This window comes from Bos indicus x Bos taurus, chromosome 12, assembly GCF_003369695.1.
Source record: "Bos indicus x Bos taurus breed Angus x Brahman F1 hybrid chromosome 12, Bos_hybrid_MaternalHap_v2.0, whole genome shotgun sequence".
NCBI classification, from domain to species: domain Eukaryota; kingdom Metazoa; phylum Chordata; class Mammalia; order Artiodactyla; family Bovidae; genus Bos; species Bos indicus x Bos taurus.
Window position 1 is genome coordinate 11,861,381 of NC_040087.1, and position 13,115 is coordinate 11,874,495.

At 40.9% G+C, this 13,115-nt stretch overlaps 1 protein-coding gene across 4 annotated transcripts in view; it reads right to left on the minus strand.

Annotated features, from left to right (window-relative positions):
* VWA8 (von Willebrand factor A domain containing 8) overlaps positions 1–13,115 on the minus strand; it is a 401,096-nt gene that overhangs the window by 378,116 nt on the left and 9,865 nt on the right. For all 4 annotated transcript variants that reach the window (XM_027557142.1, XM_027557141.1, XM_027557144.1 and 1 more), the window contains exon 2: positions 3,189–3,266. In XM_027557142.1, coding sequence (XP_027412943.1) covers positions 3,189–3,266 — 78 coding nt within the window. The remainder of the gene's footprint in view (positions 1–3,188; positions 3,267–13,115) is intronic.

Genomic DNA, 13,115 nt, shown 5'->3' on the forward strand with positions numbered 1-13,115 from the left:
AAGTATGTAAGCCAGAAAATGTGGAGGGCTTTTCTTTGTTTTTCTGGGGGATTTTGGTGACAATTTATGGGAGTTTTGCTATATTTAGAAACAGATACCTTTTACACTTTGGGACTTGGTCTCAGCCAGCCCTTCAGTTATTTGTAAAATACGAGAATACTTTCAAAGAATAGGCTTCTAAGTTTTAAAAACTGATATTATTGCTAGGATCCCTTGAGTTCCTGAAGCTGATACAGATGACCTTATTAATTCTCTCAAATAAGAAGATCCTCAAAATGGATAAGTACTTTGATTACAACAGAGTATGTCAGCAGACCCCAGCCAGGGGACTGTGGCATCTTAGTTGTTAAAAGAAGAAAAGGCGGAACTTCCCTGGGGGTACAATGGATAAGAATCCACCTGTCAACACAGGGGACACAGGTTCAACCCCTGGTCCGGGAAGATCCCGCTGCCGCGGAGCAACTGAGCCCGGGCGCCACAGTCACTACTGAGTCCGTGCTCGAGAGCCTGCCAGCCGTAGCTACCGAGCCCACGTGCTGCAACGACCGAAGCCTGCGCGCCTACAGCCGATGCTCCGCAACAAGAGAAGCCACTGCAACGAGAAGCCTGTGCAAAGGGACTTCCCTAGTGGTCCAGGGGTTAAGAATTTGCCTTTCAATGCAGAGGACGCGGATTCAAACCCTGGTCGGGAACTAAGATCCCACTTGCTGCGGGGCTACTAAGTCCAAGAGCCGCAGCTAGAGAGAAGCCCACGTGGTACAACTAACACCCAACACAGCCAAGTAAATAAATAAATGTTTTTTTAATTGTGCAGCAAGACTTTTAACATACAAAGATATAATTTGTATGACAATAACAATACAAAAGAAGTAGAAGGGAACAGCTATATTGGAGCAAAGTTTTTATATACTATTGAAATTAAGTTAGTATTAATCTGAACAGGTTTGTTTTAAGTTAAACTGCTAATTTTAATCCCTAGAGTTACCACTAGGGTACTATTTTTTGAGGAAAATAACTCAAAAAAAAATATATATATATATATAGTAAAGGAAAAGCACAACAGAGTGGAGGGGACGGAGCGCAGAGCCTTTTAGGAGGCAGAGTCAGGGGAACTGTGTATTGGATGAAAGTGAGATCTTCTCCCTTAAGAAGCACATGGTCTACTGAAAGAATCTGAAGCGTGAACAAAAAATTATATTGTGCCCGATGACTGGAACATAGACTAGGGGAAGGACAGTCACAGGAAATAAGGCTAAAACTGGATCATAAAACGTAAAGGCCTTTGTTCCTAAGGAGTCCGTTTAAGGGATTTTGAGAAGAGAATTGACATGATTTTGAGCAAAGAAATGATGGTAGGTCATTAGAGACATGCAAATCAAAACAATAATAAAATACCATTTCATACTCATGAAAATGGCTACCCTAAAAAAGACAATAACAAGTATTGGTGAAGATACGAAGAAACTAGAATCCTCATACATTGCTAGTGGGAAGGTAAAATGGTACCACCTCTTTGGAAAAAGTTTGATAATTCCTGAAAATGTTAAACATAGAGTTATCGTATCACCTAGTAATTCTACTCCTAGGTATACACCCGGAGAAGGCAATGGCACCCCACTCCAGTACTCTTGCCTGGAAAATCCCATGGACGGAGGAGCCTGGTAGGCTGCAGTCCATGGGGTCGCAGAGTCGGACACGACTGAGCGACTTCACTTTCACTTTCATGCACTGGAGAAGGAAATGGCAACCCACTCCAGTGTTCTCGCCTGGAGAATCCCAGGGACGGGGGAGCCTGGTGGGCTGCTGTCTATGGGGTCACACAGAGTCGGACACGACTGAAGAGACTTAGCAGCAGCAGCAGCAGGAGCAGGTATATACCCAAGAAAACTGAAAACATACGTCCATACAAAACTTGTATATGAACATTCATAGCAGTATTATTCATAATATTCCCAAGCTGATGAATGAATAAAACACAGAGTGATATATCCATACAATGAAACATTATCTAGCCGTAAAAAGGAATGAAGCACTGATACATGCTACAACACGGATGCACCCTGAAAACACGAGAAGTGAAATAAGCCAAACACAAAGAATACATGTCAGATGATCCCATCTATATGAAATGTCAGAACAAGCAAATCCACAGAAACAGAAAGTGTATTAATGACTGCCAAAGGCTAGAGGGGCAGCGAGGGGAAGTGGAGGAGGAGGAAACAGGGGGTAACCATGAATGGATGTGAGGTTTCTTGTTGACTTAAAAAATGTTCTCAACTTACATAGGGGCATGGTCGCACAATTTTGGAAATATTCTAAAACCACTGAGTGGCACACTTTAAAAAGGTAAATTTTGTGGTTTATTAACTACATTTCAATAAAGCTGTTATAAAACAAAAACCATGATGAGTTACCATTTCATACCTAGTAGAATGAGTAAAACCAAAAAGACTAGAAATACCAGTGTTGGCAAGGATGGGGAACATTGCTGTTGGTCAAAGGGTAAAACAGTCCAACTGCTTTGGAGAACTGTATGGCAGTGCTGAGTACAGTTAAACAGGTATCTACCCTATGACACATCAACTCCTAGTTATTTGTTTAAGATAAGTGAAAACTTGTGACCACAAGCCCTGTACAGAAATGTTCACAGTACCTCATTCATAAGAGTCCAAAAATGGAAACCATCCAAATGTCCATCAACAGAACAAATAAATTATGATATATAATTATACAATGGAAAATTACTCAGCAATGAAAGGCAAGCTGATAGGTACAGGAATATGGATGAATCTCACAAGTATTATCTTGACGGAAAGAAACCAAACACACAGAGAAACACACAGACACAAAAACTATACCTTAACTATAGGATTCTATTTATAGAAAGCTGAAGAATAGGCAAAACTAATCTGCCACAGCAGAAGCGAGAGCAATGGCTTCCAGAGCCGGGTAGAGGGAAGGGGCACAAGAGACCGTTCAGGGTGAGGAGAGCAATGTTGGTGCCCACACACATTTACAAAACTGTCAAACTAATCAAAACGAACGCCTAAGATCTGTGAATCTTATTAAGTCTAAATTTTATCCCAATTCAAACAGAAATAGCAAGATGTAGACAAAGATTCTACTAAAACATTCATGGATGAAGTGATACAAAGTGAAAAATTCATAAATAAATGATTATTTCTTACTGTAGTTTTGTGGCACAAGTTCTGGGTTCTTAGGATTTTTCAACTTGTAGGATACATCTCCAATATTAACTGTATCACCTAAAAAGAGAATACAGAAACACAATCATCATAAGAAACAAGTTAAGAAAGCAACACCCTATGCCTTTTGCAATCCTGATGCTCCTGACTACAGACAGGGATGGGTGTATCACAGATATGAGTGTCAGGCGACCACAGCCTCACCTGTCCACGTCAGGCCCTGTGATGTGAAACTGGCATCTACAGTATAAGTTACACATGCATGCGTGCTAAGTCGCTTCAGTCGTGTCCAACTCTTTGTGACCCCATGGACTGTAGCCTGCCAGGCTCTTCTGTCCATGGGATTTCCAAGCAAGAATACTAGAGTGGGTTGCCATTTCCTTCTCCAGGGGATCTTCCTGAATCAAGGATCAAACTTATTTCTCCTGAATTGGCAGGCAGATTCTTTATCACTGAGCCACAAGGAAAGCCAAAATACTGTTAAAGACTCATGTATTTACACTATTTCATTTAATCTTGACTCTTAAGTCACCCAAGGCATCTGTGAGCTATTTCATAGAATTGCTGTAACAGAAATGCCATCTCAAACTAGCTCAGTACAAGGACATTGGGGGTTTTGTTACTGCAGTTCTGTGAAGTAGCTCACAGGAACCAAAAACACAACACCATGAAGAGACCTAGGCTCTGAACTAGCCCACAGTATGCCAGGAAAGGCCACAGGATGTGCAGTCCAAGACACATCCCAGGAGCAACTCACTGAGAGACCAGCCCCAGCACCACCAGCTTCACTGTGGAACACCATGGGCAGGGGACAACTTTCTCCCCTTTTATTTTGATATGTCTCAAACCTGTAGGAGAGTTTAAAAAACACTATCTTAAGAAGCAAAAGTCATGACTCTTCATCTTTCAAGTCTTCATAGGCATCTTCTAATAAAAAGCACACTGTCCTAAGTAAACTGTTCTTGCAGTTTTCCTAACTCCGTCATGACTCAACCTCACAGGCAGGAAAACTGAATCGACCCAGCCTACGTCATTAGTCAGAGTCTGACTGCCTGTGTACACAGAGCTGGAAGCTCGAACCACCGACTTCCAGGGTCAAGCTGGGACCCTGCCTGCAAGCATGCTGGCCAGGCAGGGACACCCTCCCCACCCCAGCATGGACAGCCTCCCCCAACCACCAGCCCCCACCCCCGTAACGCCCCCCAACTGCCGCTTCTCTCTCTCTTTCCCTCTCCCCTCTCCCTCCTCCTTGCCCCCTCACCTCCTTGCTCCTCCTCCTACCTCATTATGACTCAAGCTTTCTTTGCCTTTCCTTCTTCTGCTCTTCAACTTCTTATTGGGTGTGGAGGCCCCATTCTGGCCTCTTTTCTGTCTATAATCGCTTCTTGATGAGCTCACCTGGTCTTGTGCCTTTAAGTGCAATATATTGCTTGCTCCCAAATTTATACCTGTGATCTAGACCACAGAACTCAAAGCATGGGCAACAACAGTCTCTGAGATGCCTAACAGTCACCTGCCAGTTGGCATATGCAAAACTGAACTTCTGATCTGTGCGTGCTCCACCCACAGTATCCCCCAATTCAGCTAATGGCAACTTAATGCTTCCAGTTTCTCAGACCAGAAATCTTACAGCCCGTCTTAACTGCTCTCTCCCACACCCACCAGAAAACAGTACTGACTCTGTCAGTACATGTAGTATTGGGCTTCCCTGGTGATCTAGTGGTTAAGAATCCACATGCCAATGCAGGGGACAGGGGTTCGATCCCTGGTCTCAGAAGGTGCCACACACCTCAGGGGAAATTAAGCTTAAGCACCACAGCTACTGAGCCTATGCTCTAGAGCGTGAGCTCTGCCACAAGAGAAGCCACCTCAATGAGAAGCCCACTCGCCAAAACCAGAGTAGCCCACTCTCACCACAACTAGAGAAAGCCCACGCACAGCAATGAGAACCCAGGCAGCCAAAACTTAATTAATTAATTAAAAAAAAAAATATATATATATATGTAGTACTGCCCACTTCTCCCGCCATCCTCCACCACCACAGTGCCTACCCAAGCCAGTTAGGGGTTTACGACTTCAATCCAGTTTCTCCTTTAAACAGCGTTCTCTCACCTCCTTACACATCTCCAGTCTCAATGCTCGCACTCTACAGTTAATGCTCAACAGAGCACCCACAGTGATCACAAGAACACAGGAATGCAGTGATGCCAGTCCTCTGCTCAACCCCCATCTCTGCAATGGCCTAAAAGGCTATTTCTGATCCGGCTCCCCACTTCCCTTCTCCAGTCATCTCCTACTAGCGTCCTCCTCTCTCCTACTCAGCGCAAGGTCTCTCACTGTTCCTTCAGCATGTCAGACATGTATGCATTTTAGGCTTTTGAGCTGGATTTTCCTACTGACTGAAGTGCTTTTCCTAAATACATCCATTATCAATCACGGCCCCAGCAAGAAACTGATAGTTCATTCAAACTGAGGAGAGAATAATTAAGGAAGCATTTATGAAGGTGTGGGCAGAGTCTGGGAAAACCAACAAAGATGGAGCAGTGCCCTGGGACTAGCAAGAACAGAAAGGCATTACCGCCACCGGGCCTGCAGGCGCAAGGGCGAGCGCACGGAGGCGGGGGCGAGCGCACGGAGAGGGCGAGCGCACGGAGGCGGGGGCGAGCGCACGGAGGGGGCGAGCGCAGTCAGACGACAAACACGGCAAATCTAAGGTGGTGCCCGGCAAGGGGCGACCAGGGAGTAAACACGAAGCAAAATGACAGGTCTGAAAGGTGACAGGAGACAGCTTTAAAATCATATCTTAATACGTCTCTCTCACAAGTGATGGAAGAGGAGGGGAAAAAAAGAAGAATATAGAAGTAGAGATGATCCCTTCCTGACCTTTTGGCTAAGACCAAGTGTAGAAGCAAAGACCTGAAAACATTATAAACCACTTACCCTAAATCACCCTTATAGAACACTACACCCAACAATGGCAGAATTCTCTGTAAATACACACGCCAACAGTCACCAAACTAGATCTCTGGCTGCACCATAATGCAAGTCTTAATAAATTTCAAAGGACTGAAATCATACAAAGTATACTTTCTGATCAAAATGGAATTAAACTAGAACCTCATAACAAAAAGATAACATTTGGGAATCAAGTAACAGGCTTCCAAAAACCCCAAAGAAGAATTCACAATGGAAACTGGACTCATTAAGAAACAGTGTAGTGGGCTTCCCTGGTTGGCTCAAAGGTAAAGAATCCACCTGCCAATGAAGGAGAAACAGGTTTGCTCTCCGGTCCAGGAAGACCCCACATACCATGGCGCAACTACGCCCATGTACCACGACTACTGAGCCTGTGCTCTGGAGCCTGGGAACCGCAACTCCCAAAGCCCAAGCACCCTACAGCTTGTGCTCCGCAAGAAGTGGGTCCACTGCAATGGGAAGCCCGCGCACCACAACTAGAGAGGGGCCCCTGCTCACCACAACTGGAGAAAAGCTCTCATAGCGGCAAAAACGCAGCCAGCCCAACAACTAATAATGATTATTATTAACTAATAAACAGGGCAGTGATCAATTAGCATGCCTGCTGCGGCAAAGAGGAAAACGACACTCACGGGGTGGGGGCATTTGTCCTTCCTGCCTCAAATGCCAATGTTCTTGGCTAACTGCTGTTACCATGCTACACTTTGCTGAATCATCTAATTCATACCAATGGCCCCCCTTTGACCTCTGTACAATTAAAGTCTTATGTGTCTACTTTGGCTGAGATCTCTCTCCTGAGTTCCACACCTCTCAGTAGCCTTTTGGACACTTCAAAATTCCAGACACACCTCAAATTTAACATGAGAAGAACAGAACTCTATGTTCTCTGTATGTGTTGTCCAGCCATCTACAACCAGCTCTACCAGATCTACCTGAGAAAATGATGCTTTTCATCTCAGAGACGTTACTTTACTGACAAAGGTCCATCTAGTCAAAGCTATGGTTTTTCCAGTAGTCATGTATGGATGTGAGAGCTGGACAATATAAAAGGTTGAGCACCGAAGAACTAATGCCTTCGAACTGTGATGCTGAAGAAGACTCTTGAGAGTCCCTTGGACTGCAAGGAGATCCAACCAGTCCATCCTAAAGGAAATCAGTCCTGAATATTCATTGGAAGGACTGATGCTGAAGCTGAAACTCCAATCCTTTGGCCACCTGATGTGAAGAACTGACTCATTGGCTAAGACCTTGATGCTGGGAAAGATTGAAGGCGGGAATCTCCTTCAACAGAAGATGAGATGGTTGGATGGCATCACCTACTCAATGGACACGAGTTTGAGCAAGCTCCGGGAGTTGGTGACGGACAGGGAAGCCTGGTGTGCTGCAGTCCATGGGATCGCAAAGAGTCGGACATGACTGAGCAACTAAACTGAACTGGACTGATCCATAGAAAAGCATTAAATTCCTTAACTTGGGTTATCTGTTTTTTGGTTTGTTTTTTTTTTTTTCTTTCATTAACAGTGATCTTTTGATGTGTTCTGAGTAGCTGATCTTTACTGCAAAATCTCCTACATACTCTGACTCCCCCTCATTGCCTCTTTGGAGCAGTCTCTTGAGATGCTATGTCCTGGGTTCGAAGTCCTCAGAAAGTCTGCCAAATAAGACGTAACTCTCAACTTCTAGGCTGTGCACTTTTTTTAGACAACAGTTTTGTCAACCAAGCAGGGCATACTTCTCTCCTTTGCCTAAACTCTCTGGGGATCCAGAACGCTGACAGAACAGAGGCCTCGTGCCCGTCCACCTCCACAGAGTCCAGATGAATCTGGGTCTCTCCTGGCTCCAGGATCTCCTGTTAATGGCTGATGACTCTGAGTTTCATTTGGCAGCATCTAACAGGTACCCGCCTCTCCAGTTTAAAGATATTAGGGAGTGACCCCCCCTAATCTAAAGGTATTAGGGGAGCCCTGTTGAAAAACACTGAGACATCCCTAACTGGAAGATAGGGGAGTCTGGAATTAGCTCAGTAAAAGAAATCCAGAGGTCTGAGTTGAGAGCTTGGGGAGGAGAATGACTTGAAATATTTAAAGGAGAATTGGAAACCAGCCTCCAACTAATACTCCAGCCAGATCACACTTGAAGTACCTAAATTATACTAAAAAAAGATCTTAACCTTACATGACCAAACTGGGGTGTGTGTGTGTGTGTGTGTGTGTGTGCATGCAGCTAAGTTAAAAATTTGGCTTGATAAAAAATATCTTTTCAGAATTCTGACCTTAAACAAAATCTTTGTAGAGGGGACTTGCATTTCTCTTCCTGTGTCTTTGAGATGTATCAATAAATGTTCTGCCTGATCTTCTTAGGGAGTTTTGTTTGTGTATGTGTGTGTATTTTGAAAACTTGACCTCTGTCATACTATTTGGGGAAGTAAACTTTAAGAATTTTATTTAGGTGACATCCTCCCCGTTCTCTTACAGGGAAGCCTCTTACATCTTATTAGTTGGAATCACTGTTAGTATATATCTCATTAATAGCCAAATGATGAATCCTTTAGAGAAGCTTCTAAATTAGTAAGTTTTTACAGAGCTGTCATTATAAACGGCTGTTTTACTGTTATCTATAAAAATTAAATTAAAGATGGGAAAAAGGAAATATATGTAATGGCTATCCTCAGAACTTCCTTAGTTTAAAACAAGTAAGAAAAAAACAGTTTGGGAAGTTTTATTTGTGGTCTTTGCTTCCCCTCAATGGGTCTTACAGATGCTAATAAAAACATTAGAATAATTAATGTTAACAGGAAAAAAAACTGTAAGGAAAGTCTGGATACTTTTTCCAACCAGGTAGAAATCTTAAAAAGACTTATTCCAAATAGTTAAAGAAATCTTTAAATGGTTATTCAAAATGCAATAAATAAAATGGACACTTATGGGATTAAAACACAAGGTTTTGATATTACACTACCTAAGGTTAAGTGGACCGGAAGGGACCCCCATGTGGTCCCCAACATTAAAAGCCAAACAAGTCCACTCTATTTACTCCAGATTTTTTAAGTTTATGTTTAAGGGGCTGGAAAAAAAATTCCACTGAGATACCTGACCAACAATTACCTGGGCAACAATTAGGCCAGTTAATCAACATTAACAAAAGGGCCTGAGTTTCATGGCTCAACCCCCTCTATGGGGATCCCAGAGCCTTTAAAAACAAAATAGATTAAATAGACAGGGAATAAAAAGAAAAACTTCTAGAACTCCTTCTGTAAGATCAAAACTTGCTGATTGGATTCTAGTGAAAGCTAAAGATATAAAAGATAGAACTGAGATAAAGTATATAAGAATTGATATATTTTCATTGGTTTTATATAAGATGGCTACATCTGTTTTCTTTAATTCTGAGACAGACATGTTTCACTGAGGAATATTTCCCTGTGTGGTATTATAAGACAAAACATATAGATTTGCTCGTCAAGAAATACTAATTAAATATATTAAAGGAAATCAATAGGGTTACCTGAACCATACAATGGAGAAAAAAGTGGGAACTAATATTCAAGGACTAATAAAAATAAAAACAGTGATTTTGCTCTGGGTTTAACTTATGAACTTAGAAAGAGGCTCTTTGTTGAATGCTTTATATGAGTTTTTGAAGGCATGATAGACTAAACTCTAAAATTCTAGAACATAGAACTCTTAAATTTTAGTTAGAAATCTCTGATACAGAAAAGCAACTTTCAAATATTATATATATAATTATATAATAAAATACATATAAATATATATATATATATAGGGGCAAATCAATCTTTTAACATCACTGAGGTGACAAACTGGAGAAGGCGAGGGCACCCCACTCCAGTGCTCTTGCCTGGAAAATCCCATGGACGGAGGAACCTGGTGGGCTGAAGTCCATGGGGTCGCTAAGAGTCGGACATGACTGAGCGACTTCACTTTCACTTTTCACTTTCATGCATTGGAAAAGGAAATGGCAACCCACTCCAGTGTTCTTGCCTGGAGAATCCCAGGGACAGGGGAGCCTGGTGGGTTCCCGTCTAAGGGGTCACACAGAGTCAGACACGACTGAAGAGACTTCGCAGCAGCAGAGGTGACAGTTCTTTGGGTAATTAAAAACAACTGTCTTTGTCCTGCAAATCTCTGCAAATTAGAAACATAAATACAGCCCACAGTGACCTGAGATTGAGTCTAATTAGCTCAGCCAGGCAAAATCTGAAGCCAAGGGAAAAAAATTACAAAGGTGGTAATTTTAAATTCAAACCACTGGAAAGCCTCCCTCAACTGAAAATCTAATTCATAGACTTCTTAGAATCTTTATCAAAGACAAACACAAATCTTTAAACCTCTTTTCCACAAATAGTAAAGTCTCAGTCATCTAAGCAACCCAATTTAATTCATCTCAAGTGTTATTTACAAACTGGTAAGTTTATACTGTAATACCTGATTCATTTCTAAGTTTAAGTGAAGCCATGAGCTCTCTAGTTTTGTCTATTCATATATCTCTGTACACATTATATATATGAGATATCTCTATCTCTAGAAAATATCAAAATTAAATTTATAAGAGCTCTATTTAATTGACTCAAAAGTAAATGCTTACAAACTAAATATTTCTACACAGAAAGAAACTGATCAAAATGACTTTCAGGTTCATGTTAATTGAAAATATTTAATATTAAGTTAATATCTGGTCTTAAGGTTAGTTTAAGTTTGTTGAGCTAATTAATATAGACATGTCTTTAGAGTGACCAACATTAGGTACAATACTTATTGTACCAAGGTGAATGGAAGTTAAATAAAACTTGTTAATATCTATTCCAGGCAAGAGTACTGGAGTGGGCTGCCATTGCCTTCTCTGAGTATGAAAAATAACTTGGTATAATTAAATATTTATAAGTGAATTCAATGCAAATTAGATAGTTTTTGGAAGAACTTTTAAGGAATAATTATATTTAAGGAATGTCTACTTAAGAATAATCTCTCCAGATATTTGGCAACTTGAATTTAGAGCTATGCTAAATTAAGTGACGGAAGTTTATTAAATAACTAAGTCATTCTCAAATAAAATAAGATTTATCAATTACTTAACAGAGAAACTAAAGTTATTTAGGACTACTAATGAATATGTTTGGTGCCACCCTGAGATGTTCTCTATAAAAAAGGAAAGGTTTTTAGAAATTATCCCTAGTATTTATGTTCACCCATCTACAGAAAGCTAACTAAAAGACAGTTCATAATTGCTTACTTCTTAGTTTTCACTAGAAATTAAGGTTTTTAAGAGTTGAGGATTCTAATTTAAACATGTAATTAAAGCTAACAGAAATAATAAAGGAAACATTTCAGTATATAGTAGGAAAGTGGAATGTGTGTTTTTCAGAAAACAAGGTATTAAAAATGGAACTGCATGATATTAAGAGAAAAGAAAGTAAGTTTATCTTGGAGCTGGTTGTTTCTGGATGGAAAGACTAAGGGACAAACTAGACAAAGACAGATACAGACAGTGATGGAAGGTTTGTGGATGGTCAGGATTGGCTAGATTTAGATTAAAGTTAATTAAGTGAATCTCGTTGTTAAAAGTAAGCTGGTAAAAGACTAGATTTAATTTTCTCTGTCTTTTAAGAAAGCAGTTTTCTTTGCCTTTGATCAGAAAGCACAGGATACTGGCCCCAGTTATCTGAGATGCATATCAAAGCAATGAGCTCAATGAGCCCAGACTCTGCATCTCCCCATACATGTATGTCTGCCTTTCATAACAGACTGTGTGAGTTCCCGCGCCCTTAAGTGATCTGTATTTGTTTTCTGAAATCATTTGTGACTTTGGTTAAATAAATATCAATTCATATGACCTATGATACTATTGTGTTTGTTCTTGTTTTTAAACTGGAGTATAATTGCTTTATAATATTACGTTAGTTTCTGCTGTACAACATGAACCAGCTATATGTATACATATCCCCTCCCTCCCTGTTGTGTTTTAAAACCTTTTTGATATTGTTAACAAACTTCCCAAATATGAAAATCTAACAAGTTCTTTTAGCTTCCAGCTAACTCTTCAAATGAAGAAGGCAATGGCAACCCACTCCAGTATTCTTGCCTAGGAAATCTCACAGACAAAGTCTGAGCCTGGTGGGCTAAAATCCATGGGGTCACGAAGAGTTGGACATGACTTACAACTGAGCACTGAAAACAACTCTTCAAAGGAACACTGCGACACCTCAAAGAGGACTGTTAAACTAATTAGGCTTATTTAGTATGTTGAATTACTTGAGAAACATTGTCAAGTGACTGGAGATGAACTTTAGGTTATAATGTATAGGTGAATTTCATTAATATAGATATTCCAAAATTTATATGGAATTCCTAAAATCTGATATATGCCCTGATATAATGTTATCAGTCATAATTCTGTGTGTGTGCTAAGTCACTTCAGTTGTGTCCAACTGTGTGCGACTCTATGGGCTGTAGCCCATGAGGCTCCTTGGTCCATGGGATTCTCCAGGCAAGAGAACTGGAGCGGGTTGCCATGCCCTCCTCCAGGGGACCTTCCCAGCCCAGGGATCAAGCCCCGGTCTCTTAAGTCTCTTGCACTGGCAGGCAGGTAATACTAGCACCACGTGGTTCTCTTAAAATGCTTCATGTCACAGAAATATCCGTTTCTTGCCAACTGCATTGTACTCAAATCTCTAACCATGCCAGTCTAACTTTTGTCCTTTATAGACAATCATTAGTTCACACTGATAGTTCAACAAAAGGAGTCAAGAAGACTCATAAAAAGGACTTTTTAACAAATACAAGTTTCTGATAGTCTTTAGATAAATATGATTTATAACTTTATGACTTTCTCAGAAACATATTGGCTTTTAATATTTGTTTCCCAGAAAAAAAAACTTACCTCTCATGCTATGGCCTACAAGAAACTGATGAACGA